Source organism: Eriocheir sinensis, chromosome 34, assembly GCF_024679095.1.
Source record: "Eriocheir sinensis breed Jianghai 21 chromosome 34, ASM2467909v1, whole genome shotgun sequence".
NCBI classification, from domain to species: Eukaryota; Metazoa; Arthropoda; class Malacostraca; order Decapoda; family Varunidae; genus Eriocheir; species Eriocheir sinensis.
In genome coordinates, this window is record NC_066542.1 from 10,174,060 (window position 1) to 10,188,344 (window position 14,285).

Genomic DNA, 14,285 nt, shown 5'->3' on the forward strand with positions numbered 1-14,285 from the left:
GTAGAAACAAGCATAAAACGCAAAAAAGCAAAGTCCAGAGTAAGCTAAAGTGAAGAAAACAATGGAAAAGGAAATAGAATAGCAGAGTGAACAGAAAAAAAACAGAGCTCAGTGCAGGGAAGACACTGAAGGAGGAAATAAAGAAGAAAAAGAAGAAGAAAGTAGTGGTCCCATGGCCTAACCACCCCCTGAAACACTGAAGGAGAAACAAATTGAAGAAGAAGAGAGTGGTCCATGGCCTAACTACCCCCTGAAACACTGAAGAAGAAGAAGAAGAAGAAGGCAGTGGTCCCATGGCCTAACCACCCCCTGAAACACTGAAGGAGAAACAAATTGAAGAAGAAGAGAGTGGTCCATGGCCTAACCACCCCCTGAAACACTGAAGGAGGAACTAAAGAAGAAAAAGAAGAAAGCAGTGGTCCCATGGCTTAACCACCCCCTGAAACACTGAAGGAGAAACAAATTGAAGAAGAAGGCAGTGGTCCCATGGCCTGACCACCCCCTGAAACACTGAAGGAGGAACTAAAGAAGAAGAAGGCAGTGGTCCCATGGCCTAACAACTGCCTGAAACACTGAAGAGGAAAAAGAATTGAAGATTTCTCAGAGGAGCCCTCAAAACACCTTAGAAGAGTAGACATAAGGACTCGAAAGAAGACATAAGAAGTGATAGAGTCAAACAGCTCTAATGAAGACAGTCTTCCTTGGCGGTGCACTCCTTGACCGCTGCATTATTAACATTATGGGTTTACGCGTCGACATCACCAGTAAAAAAGCAATTTAATTTACTTGGACAGCATTTTGGTCGTGACCTTATGTACTTGTGGTGATAGTTTTCATAACATCGAGGAGTGAAATGGAGGTGCAGGTTGAGTATCTGTCCTCAGGGATCAACCAGACGCCTCTTGGAATAAACTGGGGCCCTGATGACATGGTGTGTATGGCAGCAAGTACAGGTGTGCTGTTGTATGACCCAAAGGTGAGGCATTGTCACAGCAAGGGATCAAATAATGAAATAAATTTAAATAATAAGGCTGCATCATCCTGAAACTTAAGTACTGACTCCTGAGTTATATCCCTATTATCAGTATTATTATATTAATAGTTTATTTGATTGATTCATGACTTCACTCCTTTTTTTTAACTAACCAACCCTGACTTTCCTATGTAATTTAAAGGATGATGACCATTCCCTTATGAGCATTTGTACTTAGCCTCTTTGCGAGTATGCTGACCATGAGATTTTGATTTTATTTAATATTTTACCTTTTTATTTATATATATTTATTTGATAAGAAAATTCATTAGCTACTTATTTCTATTGCATTGTGCAGTTATATAGAATGTAGATTATTCCTTAACTACATGCAGTCTTATTATCTAGACTTTTAATAATTGTATACTATTCTTGCTGTACATTATTGCTCTCATGAAATTTTTAAAACTCCATGAATTTATTTTCTGATTTTTATATGCTACAGAACCATGTGATAAAAAAAACTGATCATTGCATTTATACTTCCATTATCAGCTTGGAACTGTGACTGGGGCCAGTACAAAGCAGCACACGAAGAGGGTGACCTGTGTGCGGTGGGTGCGGCCGACACCAAGTGGAGGTCCTGTCATAGTCTCTGGTGGTGCTGATGGCAAAGCTGTGTTGTGGACTTTGTCAAAAGAAAAGACAGAGAGTCTTTTGGTCCTCCATCCATCTTCTGTTTTAGGTATATAGCTAGTAAGAGACTTGGACAGAGCCATTATTGTGTCAGTATTACCTTATCCTACTAATGATTAATAATTGTATTTTCAATAAAAAAAATTAAAAAAAACAGTGTGACAGATTGTTCAATATTATTTTATAAGCTCGACTTTACTCTCATTTTCTACCCAAATAAAATCTGTTAAGTATGTCTGTTGTATATTAAGAACAGTGTTACTTTCAGATCATGAAGACCTGGTGACTTTGGTTGATGCCACCATCCTCACAGTTGAAGGGAAAGAGATGATTTTCGTCATGACAGCAACAACAGACTGCATAACTACATGGCTTGTTTGTCAAGAGTCAGGTAAAACAGCTCAACTTAAAGCATTAACCTCTCCTTTAATTTTAATGTTTCTTATTCATCACTTATTACAGCAGGAAGAAACTAATGAGAGAACTAAAGGGATCCTACATTGTTTAGTTATCTGAAAATACTTCACAGATAAATTACATTTTTTCTCATAATTCCAGTAATTGCTATTTTCTGAGGAAACTAGTTGATTACTGTAATACCTACCAGTAGAACCAAGAAATTCAGTCATTTTATATTTTTGTTCTTACACATTTTCTTTCTGCTGTCCTGAGAGCAACATAGCTGCAAGCATCCTCTGTAAAAACAGACATTGACTCTCCACCAGTACAAGAAGCTCTTGAGAATCACATTTATTCTTTAGACTGAGAAAGCCTGAAATCTGAGTTATCTTTAAATATTTTTCTAAACTGAAATTTTATGTATTAACCTTAATATTTCTTTGTATATTTTAAGAAAGATTTCATAGAACTTACTCTTATTCATACAAATTATTTTCCAGGAAAATGTGAGAAATTGCATTCATCTGCCACCCCTGGAAATGTTTTTCCAATGAGCCTGAAGTTATTTGAGGTTCCTGGATCAAAATTCCCTGTCTTAATGTTTGGTGGACATGACGCCAAAATACACATTATGGCAGCTGCTGAACTTGGAATATACCAGCCAGTGTGTAAATTATCTGGCCATGAAGACTGGGTCACATCATTGGATGTCTTAAAAGAAGGTAAGAACAGTAGGAGGATAAGTGCTAGACCTATTTTGTGTATATACAATGAAAATATAAAGAAAAGGATGATGCATGTCTAAATATGTGTTGATATAATAATACCCACATTTCTGTCATTGAGAGATTCTAATTACACTTCATGGCTCTACACAGTGACCCAAAAAGTATGCAAAAAATGTTACTAGTAACCTCTTTAGACACCATCCAAGACCTCAGTATAGATTGACCTAGTACTATGACCACACATTCCAGTTACTAAAGGGAAACCCCATTGGTGGAAAATAGTTTACTGTGATACGTGAATGTCAGAATGAGCATGTCTTGAATCATCTTTCTCTACGTTTGTCAGGTACTTTAACTGTCATATGATAGAAGTGATCCTATTCAGAGTAATGAAGCCTTTCTGACTGTTTCTCAGATTGTTTCACATAGATGTATTATCACCATAAATGTTCCTGAGAATGTTAAACTTGTTCCAGATGATGAGGGACTTTTGTTGGCAAGTGGCTCCAAAGACTCAACAGTAAGGATATGGAAGATGTCTGCTGTAAAAGAAAAGGACCAAGAGCAAGAGACGTGCATTACCTCAAAGGAAACGGAGCTGAAACTAAAAAACATAACATTTAATATACCCTCAAGAAGTGAAGATATTTTAATGCAAGTCTTGCTTGATGCTGTCTTGGCAGGGCATGAAGGGCTGGTCTCTGAGGTGTGCTGGTCCAGACCTACACTAGACGGTAATTATGAGGGTAACATTAGTTTTGGGGTCTGCTCACTTGTCCTGTTACCAGTAGTCTTTGAGTTCACAGTTTTTAGTTGATGCTGCAGTTAATGTCGTTAAGGTTGTTAGACTTATTCTTCATTCACAGCAAATATGTATCAGACTCAAAAAATGTCCCAAGAACACTTAAACCTATGCATCTTGTGTATTGGTGTTTGATGAGTTTTCTGACATGTAGTTGTGATTAGTTGCTTAATCCCACTAAGCTATTTTATTGTAGGTGCTGCCTATAGCACCAGTAGAGTTTCTTGAGGGGCCTCTTGGATGATCCCAGCCTGTTGGGGGTACAGGTGAATTTTATTTATAGTGCTGCCATGATCTATGTGACTCTTGCTTGACCCATGCTGCCCCCGAGTGCTCCTTTTGACTGAAGTTGCTGAAGTTTGAGTTAATTGAAGATTTGGGCAGCATGTGGGTAATCTTCTGCCACTTGGCAATGGTTGAAAATTGACAGCATGCATCAGTGAGTTTCGAACCTAGGTCCCCGGGTTCATCATGTCTGTACACTGACCACCCAGCCACAGCAGATGACTTTTTTTTTTATTTTTTTTTTTAAGACTAGTGGTGAACTGCATTATGTGATAGAAGAACAGAGAGAGTCTACATGTAGTGCTAAAGATGAATAAGAATAAAGTTATGTTCAACACTCATGATCAAATCAAACTATTTAAACAGTCATTGAAAAGAAGCTCCAGAAACAGTAAATGAATATATATACGGTACCTAAAACAACTCATAAAAATAAACCTCTCACCTGAACCAGAAATATATAAGACATGTAAAACCAGGTTTGAATGCTTTCAGAAATCATGACAGCATATTTAGAGGTTCTCTACCATTGTGCTTAGAGCAGGCTATCAATCAGCCCATTCTCCCTCTCCTGACACATAAGTCAGGAACATGAATGTTAATAAAGACTTTGGAAAGAAAATTGAGAGGGATGAAGAGACTGATGCTGTGTATCAAGACTGGTAAATGCTAATGGACAAGACAAAAGCAAAAAGTGTCATACAGAGAAGTAACAATTATAAAAAGACCTAAGAGGAGGCTGTTGACCAGATGGCATGATGGTGTAAAGAAGTTTATGGAACATTTACATCAAATTTCGAAACTAGAGGCACAGAGCAGAAGTAAATAGAAATGCTTGGGAGAGGCCTACGTCATACAGTGGAATGATATAAGATGATGACGATGATGATCTGGTTTTGTCTCTCATAACATGAGTTCGATACTGTGTTGATGTCAGTTTTACTTGTGAGTTAGTGCCCTTAGTACTACAAGGCTTTCCATCACAGACTGAAAAGTTTTCTGTCTTTGCCTCCAGATAAGCAACAAGCAACTTACAAGCTCTTGACCTGCTCCAAGACTCAAGACCGGTCCATCATTGTTTGGGAGCCTGACAAAACCAGCCCATCTGGCATGTGGCTGGAGGTGGCGCGGCTCGGGGAAGTCGGGGGTAACATGGAGGGCTACTACAGCTGTCAGTTTAATTCCAATGGATCTGAAGTGTTGGGATGCAGCTATCAGGTGAGTGTTTTGTCTGGAGTTACTAAAAAAGTCAATCATCCTTACAGAACAAGACATATTTTGGGAAGATGATGTTATATAATTTTTCTTAGCCATTAGACCAATGGATTGTTTTTGCCTGTACTTTACACTAAAATAATTTAAAGGTAAAACATTAACCCTCAGGGAGATCTACACTTATGGAGGCAGCAGGGTGGAGTCTGGCAGCCCTGCGTGGTGGTCGGAGGACACTTCGATCAGGTGGCAGACATATCCTGGGATCCATGTGGCCGGTGAATGTTTATTAAATGAAACAAGTTTGTGCTGAAATATATTTCTTGGCCATTATGGTAGCTCCTATGGTCGAAGATGTTCACCTCCTTCCCTAGGATTCTTATGACAGCTCTGAATTTGAAGAGGAGGGAAGCTGATGAGGCTTTTCACCTCATCAGCTCCCCTCCTCTTCCTGTCTGTCTTTTGTCTTAAATTCTGTCACATTGTTGCTTCCATTTATATCTTTTATCTATATTTTCATGATAAATTCTCTTCTGAGCTCCCTAACTGCGTTCTTCCTCCCTTTCTGTGGCCTTGCTACTCATGACATCCTACTTCATCTCATCACTGTGTTGTTCAAATTCCTAATGCAAGAGTTAACCAGGTTGTTGCTGTTACTGAGTCTTTTATTTTTTTCAAGGTATCTGCTGTCAGCCAGTAAGGACCAGACTACTCGTCTTCATGCTGGCTGGAAAACTGGAACTGAGGTAAGGCTATTTATACAGAATTTATCTTTTGTTAAACAGGCATCACGACTGTATTTTCTTTTGTTTGCACTTCACAATATACCTAGGTATGTTGTATATATTTGCTTGTGCAGTATTTGATCCTAGTGTGCCTTACAACGATCTAGGGAAAAGGCTAAAAAGTGTGCAAAGAGAAATGGAGAAAAAATGCTGGGTGTATTGTGGAGAAACAGTTAGCGAGTATCATAAATTAGGGACCAGGTAAATTTAGACTAAGAAATGAACTTGGCAGGTAATATGTATGAAACTGGTTACAAATGGAGAACCTGAATAATAAAATATAAATAATAACATTTAAAAATATAATATAAACAGATTCATCCATCAGGGAAGCTATTCAAGTAATAATTTATCTATTTATTAGAATTTAGTTTACTTATAGTAGTGAGATAACTTGTAACAATACCTAAAATACTTCATGTCTATTGATTTAATACTTCATCAGGTGGTTTGGCACGAGGTTGGCCGGCCTCAGGTTCATGGTTATGACTTGGCGTGTGTTACTACTCTGGGGAAATATAAGTTTGCCTCGGGAGCAGAAGAAAAGGTTGTACGTGGCTTTGCAGCTCCTGCAAACTTCATCCGCAACTTTGGCAAAATCTGTGGTTTTGATATTGAGGATGACTTAGGTAAGGAAGCTTTCATCTGTTATCATTTACCTTTAGTTTTAACCTTTTTTGAGACAAGGATTTTGAAGCTGTCTGTTATTCATTGTGTATTGTAAAAAATGACCAAAGGTAATATTCTTAGAAGGGTGATCTATGGCAGCTGTATTTGTGGAATGCCCCAATTTTAAGTTGAATCAAATGTTAGTGTGATGCAATTTTTAAAATGGAATGTAATATTGCCATTTACAGCTACTTGTGAAGTTGGTGAAGGTGCTGCTGTCCCTTCACTTGGCCTCTCCAACAAGGCTGTGACAATGGCTGACCTGCAGGAAGAGTATCAAGTGAAGGCAGAAGGTAGAGAAGAAGTGCAGGCCTACTTCAAACCTCTCACGCTCTCAGGTTAGTAAATATGATTAAAAAAAAATTTGATCATTATTAGGCAGATGTTTACAGACGAACATCCAGTGTGTTTTATTAGAATTATGTAACCAGACAATTCCTCCTCTGCTGTGCACAGTACAGTAGGGTCTTGCCAATAACATAAAAAATGGGTATCTGAAAAAACGCCATTATCAATGAAAACATAATTTTCATGACATTGAGGTACGTACATAAAGGGTTTATTAGTGCTGCCTCCCGAAACCTTCCGCCCATTTTACCCATTTGAAGCCCCTTTATATCTATCCAAGATTCTAAATGGTATTAGAGGAATTTGGTACATAGTTCAATGCTCCATAATTGACAAAAAAAATCGTTGATGGCGAGCCTATATAATGGCTGCTAAAGTGGTTGACAAAAATGTTGTTTTGGAAGTCGTTGATGGCAAGAGCCTATTATGTATGCCTGAATGAAGAGGTTGAATAGACAATGTACAGTATGACGAAACAAATGAAAGAGGTTTACCATTTTTTGTCATCATCACCTCAGATTGATGTGCTGTGAGACATGATTTAGTATCAGGATCTGGACAGCAGGATGCAGAAATGCACAGTGTGGCCAAGTGGTCTGAATGAGCCTTACTCCTCTTACCTGAGTGCTTTAGTCTTGCCTTTCTTGTCTTACTTAATAATGCTTTATTTTCATACTGTTTTGCTGATGATGATTAAAATTTACAAGAAATAACCTATGAAATGCGTTATAATGTATTATAATAAAAGAAAGATCTTGTAACTTTTATTATAATAGATGCACGGCTCCATATATAAAAGCATAAAAGAGGATTTTGTGACTTCATGCTTTTAATATATGGAGCTGTTTTCAAAAGTTGTGATTTTAAATAGAGAAAAAAATTATTGTATATTTATTAATCATTGTCATCCATTGCAGCTCCACCTACAGAAGACCAACTTCAGCAGAACACCCTTTGGCCTGAAGCTGCCAAACTCTACGGCCATGGCAATGATCTTTATGCCATTGCTGCTACGTCTGATGGCTCTCTCCTGGCATCATCTTGCCGGGCAGCCAATAACTTAGATGCTGCCATTATTCTCTGGTAAACTGCACCTTCTTATCTACCAGTATAAGTGATTGGTTTGTTAATTACCAAATACAAAATATTTTCAAAGCTAACAACTAAGTAACACAGTAATGAGATGTATTGATTCTCTCATAATCCGCACAAACATAATGGTATAGTAAATCCTTGACATCATGGTGTAGTGGTTAACATGCTTAGCTACAAATTCATGAGCTTAAGTTTGATCCCAGCCTGGTGTAAGTGGGGCCTAGCTCACCCAGCTGTTCACGTTCCCTTTGGACTATAAATATCGTCATGGGAGAGTCAGGAAATTTCTTTGCAAGATCTGTTCTTTTAACAATCTTTTATTTAGACAATGAGTAGGTAAAAAATAGACAAGTTTGTTAATTTACACTCACCAGGCAACAAACCATTACAGTTAATAGAAGGCAAAAAATTTTAATACAGCTGTGAGCTAAGCTTAATCTCTTTTCACAGGGATGTAATCAACGTCCCTGCCCCTTTCCTCTCAGCAGTTTGCTCTGGTGACTGCTCCTCCCCTCTCTGATCTCCCCCCTCCCTCCCTCCCTCTCCCTCCCCCCCCCCTCTCTCCCTCCTCCTCCTCCTCTCCCTCTCCCCTTCCTCTCTCTCCCCCACCTCCCCTTCTCTCTCTCTCCTCCCTCTCCCCCCTCCCCTCCCTCCCTCTCCCTCCTCCCTCTCCTCCTCCCTCCCCTCCCCTCCTCTCTCCTCCCCCTCCCTCCTCCCTCCCTCTCTCCTCTCTCTCCTCCTCCCTCCCCCTCCATTCTCCTCTCCCTCCCTCCTCCTCTCCCCTCCCTCCCTCCTCCCTTCCTCCTCCCCCCCCCCCCCTCCCCCTCCCCCCTCCCTCTCTCCCTCCCTCCCTCCCTCTCCTCCCTCCCCTCCTCCCTCCCTCCCCTCCCCCTCCCTCTCCCTCTCCCCCTCCCTCCTCCTCCCCTCCTCCCTCCCTCCTCCTCCTCCTCCCCTCCTCCTCCTCCTCCTCCCTCCTCCTCCCTCCTCCCTCCTCTCCTCCCCTCCCTCTCTCCTCCCTCTCCCCCTCCTCCTCCCTCTCCCCCTCCCCTCCCTCTCCCCTCTCTCCCTGCCTTCCTCTCCCTCCTTCTCCCTCTCCTTCCTTCCTCTTCCTCCCTCCTCCCCTCCCCCTCCCTCTCCCCCTCTCCCTCCTCCTCCCCCTCCTCCTCTCTCCTCCCCCCCCTCTCTCCTCCCCCCTCCCTCCCTCCTCCCTCTCCCCCCTCCTCCTCCCCCTCCCTCCCTCCTCTCCCTCCCCCTCCCTCCTCCCTCCTCCTCCCCTCTCCCCCTCCTCCCCCCTCCCTCTCCCTCCCCTCCTCCTCTCCCCTCCCTCCCTCCTCCCTCCTCCCCTCCCCCCCTCCTCTCCTCCCCCCCCCCCCCTCCTCCTCTCCTCCCTCCTCCCTCCCTCTCTCCTCCCTCCTCTCTCCCTTCCCCCCTCCTCCCTCCTCCCTCCTCCCTCCTCTCCCTCCCTCCTCCTCCCTTCCCCCTCCTCTCTCCTCTGCCTCCCCTCTCCCCCTCTCTCCCTCCCCCCTCCCCTCCTCCCTCCTCCTCTCTCCCCTCCTCTCCTCTCCTCCCCCCCCCTCTCTCTCTCCTCCCCTCCTCCTCTCTGCCTTCCTATTTCGTATCCACATCCCTTGGTATAAAAACTGGGGGCAATGCATGTGGGGGGAGGGAGGTCTGGTTTGCGCGAATACGCGAAACCGCGATGGGTGAGACCGCGAACGGCGGGGGGTGACTGTAGTTGATAAAAATGGCTACGGTACCTTAGGAAACCTGGGAAAGGCAAACTGTGGTAACCCAGATGTCAGACTTGCCCTGTGCCCTGGGGTAGTGAGTTCTTACCAGGGGTGTGGAGTCAGAGTTAAAACTGTCTGACTCTGACTCCGACTCCAACTCTGGGAAATTTTAAAGATGCGACTCCAACTCCGGCCCCCATGCCCCTCCCCTTATACTGAAAACTTTTTTTTTTTTTTTTTTTTTAGATGCTGCCTGTAATGCCAGTAGATTCTTTTGAGGTCCTTTTTCTTTCATGTATTTACATCCAAATTACGTGTACTGTATATAGACAACATCCAGATAATGTAAAAGAAAAAAACTTCACAACTATATTGCACGATAAATGATTACGTTAAGGAGTCAGAGTCGGGGGTATTTTTACCGACTCCAACTCCGACTCCGACTCTGGCCAAAAGTAGCCGACTCCACCGACTCCGACTCCACACCCCTGGTTCTTACCCACCATAGGCACAAGGGTGTGATGGCGATGAACACCAAGGCCATGCATAGCTAAGGTTATGTCCAAACTTCACTTCAGTATTTTATAGAAACTCCTCATGTACATTCAAGGCAAGGGAAACTTCTTGGCAAATCAAAACACCAGCATTTGTACATTTTCTTTTTGGGGTGCTTGTGACATGTTTGCTTTTCAACTCTTTCAAGAGGAGAGTATCAGGACACCTCTCCTCCCGAAATTGGCCTCTCTTTTGGCCACTTCCCTTAACTTTTTTATAGGAGTAGTGATTTGCAGGCTTTTTTTCATTATTGTTATCTTTTTTTTGCCCTTGAGCTGTTTACTGTAAAAAAAAAAAAAATATATATACCTATGTTTTGAATGATGGATTGGGTTTGTTTCACTTCAGGGACACAACAACGTGGCTCAAAGTGGACACCCTCACTAAGCACCGCCTCACTGTCACTCAGCTGGCCTTCTCCCCAGATGACCAATACCTTTTGTCAGTTTCTCGGGACCGAACTTGGGCTGTCTTCACACGGACAGAAGATAACAAAGGTAGTTGATTGACCATTTAAATTTTATGCCATTGTGATGATAGTATAATTTTGTTGTATATTGTAAAACTGCCTTACTTTATGATGTGAAGTGATTCATAACTAGTAGGATGAGTACAGTGTTCTTGGATTTGTTGTGGTGTAGTGGTTAGCAAATCCAGCTACAAATCCACAGGCATGGGATTGAATCATCAGCTATGGTGTATGCTCGCAACTTTACCTTTACTCTATATTTTCCTGTAGTAGATATAAAAAGTCATTGTTTTCATTCCTACCTTCAAAAAGACATATTTAAATCTGACATGAATTGCTCTATCACATTTTGTCAGGTGGGTGTGAGAAGCAAGATTATGTAAGAGGCTGCCTATGATAGATTTAGAGACTTCTCTTCCAATAACTTTCATTACTAATTAATACATTGTACATTTTTTTCAGGTATAACATATAGATTATCAGACTCCTCAAGCAAGAAGGAAACTATGCATTCCCGCGTCATTTGGTCATGTTCGTGGCTGCCAAACTCATCCCATTTTGTGACGGCCTCCCGAGACAAGACTGTGGCTGTGTGGGGCTTGGGTGAGTCAGGCTGGTCCAGGAAGGCTCTCCTTAATGAAGTGGATGAAGTAACGGCCGTGGCAGCAACCAAGCTCCAGAACAGTGACAGTGTTCTCATAGCAACAGGTATGGGTGGATCTGTATATCTATATCTATCTGTCTAACTGTCTCTATCTATCTATTACTTCCAATATCCATTACATGTAACTCCCACAAGGGGTAGGCCACAGCAGGAGTCTCCATTTGCTCTTATCTGTACACTCCTTCCTTTCATACTCCTGCTCTCTCATTTTTCTATCCCCTCTTTCTCTCCAAAGTTCCACCATTCCATCCTCCCATTTTACAGGAGGTTTTCATCTTGCACTCACAACATCAACCTTATGCATATTTATTTTGTGTTCTCTCTCCTTCTCATGCTTAGTAAAGTTTTGTGTGTCTCCATTTTGTCACATTATGAAGGACAAACTTATGCCATACATATCTTTTTTCCAAGTTCCATGCAAGGTTTGTAAACTTTATATGGCTCAAAAGCTACAGGTTGGCATGTTATATTTCCAACACTTACTCCCATTTATCTACCCAAAGTCATCTGCATGAACAAAATGGAGTCATAGTTGGTGTATGGCTAATATAGGCCAAGTCTTAAATCCTATAGTAGTATCTTATAACACTTTCTTCAGGTTTGGTGGGAGGAGACATTCACCTGAGAGAATACAACCTTCCTGAAGCAGTGTTTTCCTCTGCAGTGGTGAAAGTGACACACAAACATCATGACGTTGTTAGGCGTTTGGCGTTTAGACCAATGTTTAATGGTACTGCTGAGGGTAGATATTTGGCTTCTTGTTCCAATGATAATAGAGTTCAGATATATAGAATAAACATTTAACCTTTTTGTATTTTCACACTGCATTCTACCATTTTACCTAACTTAAAAGTTGGGAACTGCATCCTATGAGTGTGTGGTCCTTAACATTGTCTCTTGTTTATACAATTGAATACAAATGCATGTAGCAACAGTTTTCCAATTGTATGTAAATTCTTCATGTGGAAAAAATCCATGAAACTGATGTCTTATGTAATGAATATATCAGTAAATTGTTTTACTTGAAAGACCATATTTCTCTTTAATGCACTCCCATTACTGCCAGCCATGTAAGTTGCACAAATTATTCTTTTAAATGTAATAACTTGTAATCAGTGTCATAAATGGAAGGCTCACTGAACACATACATGTCTGCTTATTAGCCACAGAACTTTAGTTTTAGCTCACTCTGGGAAAATTCCAACCACAGGCTATTGAAGAGAGGAACTTGGGAATATCAGCCAGGGATGCATAGTTTGGTCAGTCCAGCATTACTGAACATACTGTGGCACCATAATATGCATAGATACAAACCTCATCACAGGTCATGTAGAGGATCAGGTGCTCTTGAGACCGAATTCTTTCTTTTTCTTAACTGATGCAGGGCATGGAGGGAGAAAAAGGTACTTTGGAGCTAAGTCTGTCCTTCAGTGTTATTGGGCATGTTACAGTAGTGTACTTTGTTACAGTAGTGTACTTGAAATGATGATAATAATAATAATGATAATAAATGTAATAATATATTTTGATGCACTATTTCAAGTGCCTCAAGGGTTGGTATTCTTAGATGCTTCTGTCTCTCAACTCAAGTATTTCCAGAGGCCAAGAGAGGAGACCACTCGGGTTCTAATGAGTAATTCTTAGGTTCATGGTGCAGAGGAAGGGTCAAACTAACACCAGGGTCGATAAACTACTACTAGAAATGCCCAAAACTCCTACAAAAACCATGTCATGTGTGTGTGCTTGGGCACCAAAATGCTTTGCAGTACTTTGAGGAAGGAAGGAGGGAAGAAGGAAGGACATTCTTCCCTCCTTCCTTCCTCAAAGTACTGCAAAGCTAAAAAAAAATGAAAAAAGAAAATAAATAAAAAAGATAACGCGCCATCAGAAAAAAAAACAGTATATTCTTTCATCCTTCTTAAATAGTGAATTGCGACAGAAAGTTAGCCATATTGTTAAGAATAATACATCAAAATATATATTACGTCCAAAGAAAAGTGGTTTCGTCCGTGAAATACAAGGACAAAAGGTCGAAATTTAATTATATGCTTCGGTAGTAGGCTATACAGTGGCTACCAAAATAGGAGCGTTTATCTTTTTTCTTTTTTTTTTTATTCTTACTAAATGGGAACTGTCCAGGGTATTGAACATTAACAAATTCAATAACCTCCAAGTTATGCTTCTAAATTACACAAGCAAATGTTTCCGATTCATGCATCTACTTGTGAAAATTTGTGTTTCTGTTTCTCAAAGGCTACAGAGAGATTAGACGAGTCCTCATGAGTGTTTTTCTTTATTTGTTATTGATTAAAAGAAAATTGTAAGTCAGAAACATGGAAATAAAAAAAACCCGGCATGTTCCTCCCTTCTACTTTGTTGTTTGCTTGCAACAATAAACTATCAATCAATCAATCGTAAATCCCTAGAACTTAAACGGGAGCCGAAACGTTTGAGAGTGACTGACTTAAAATGCTATACAGAGAAGAGTAAAGGGGTCCAAATCTTTTCTTCTCCGTTCTTGATGGAGGAAAGAAACTTGCAACTGCTAAAAATATGATCATGAGAAGAAAAAAAACATGTAAATTACTAGACGTTCAACGAGAGCCGAAACGTTTGAGAGTCTGGCGGACCAGTGACCAACCAGCGTATTGTTCGTCACGCTTGTTGGTGTTCACTGTCCATTGTTCATTATCTTGTGATCCTGTTCGAGCGGCACGTGTGTGAATTAACAGAAGAGAGGACCGAAAGGAGGAGGACCTAAGAAGCGATACAAAGCGTTACAGGTCAAATGGAGAAGAAGAAAGAGGACGTGAAGGGTCGATGAATTAACGGAAGATGAATTACCAGGAGAGGACCGAGAGGAGAAGGACCTAAT

At 41.1% G+C, this 14,285-nt stretch overlaps 1 protein-coding gene across 1 annotated transcript; it reads left to right on the forward strand.

Annotated features, from left to right (window-relative positions):
- Window positions 1–19: 19 nt before the first annotated feature.
- On the forward strand, window positions 20–12,934 carry LOC127007049 (elongator complex protein 2-like). Its single transcript, XM_050877565.1, has 15 exons — window positions 20–161; window positions 476–976; window positions 1,529–1,718; window positions 1,938–2,060; window positions 2,569–2,790; window positions 3,273–3,530; window positions 4,899–5,101; window positions 5,267–5,373; window positions 5,775–5,841; window positions 6,326–6,509; window positions 6,738–6,887; window positions 7,815–7,980; window positions 10,626–10,774; window positions 11,209–11,454; window positions 12,009–12,934. Exons 2-15 carry the CDS (start codon window positions 854–856, stop codon window positions 12,212–12,214), a joined length of 2,394 nt encoding a protein of 797 aa, XP_050733522.1. The 5' UTR covers window positions 20–161; window positions 476–853; the 3' UTR covers window positions 12,215–12,934.
- Window positions 12,935–14,285: the final 1,351 nt, after the last annotated feature.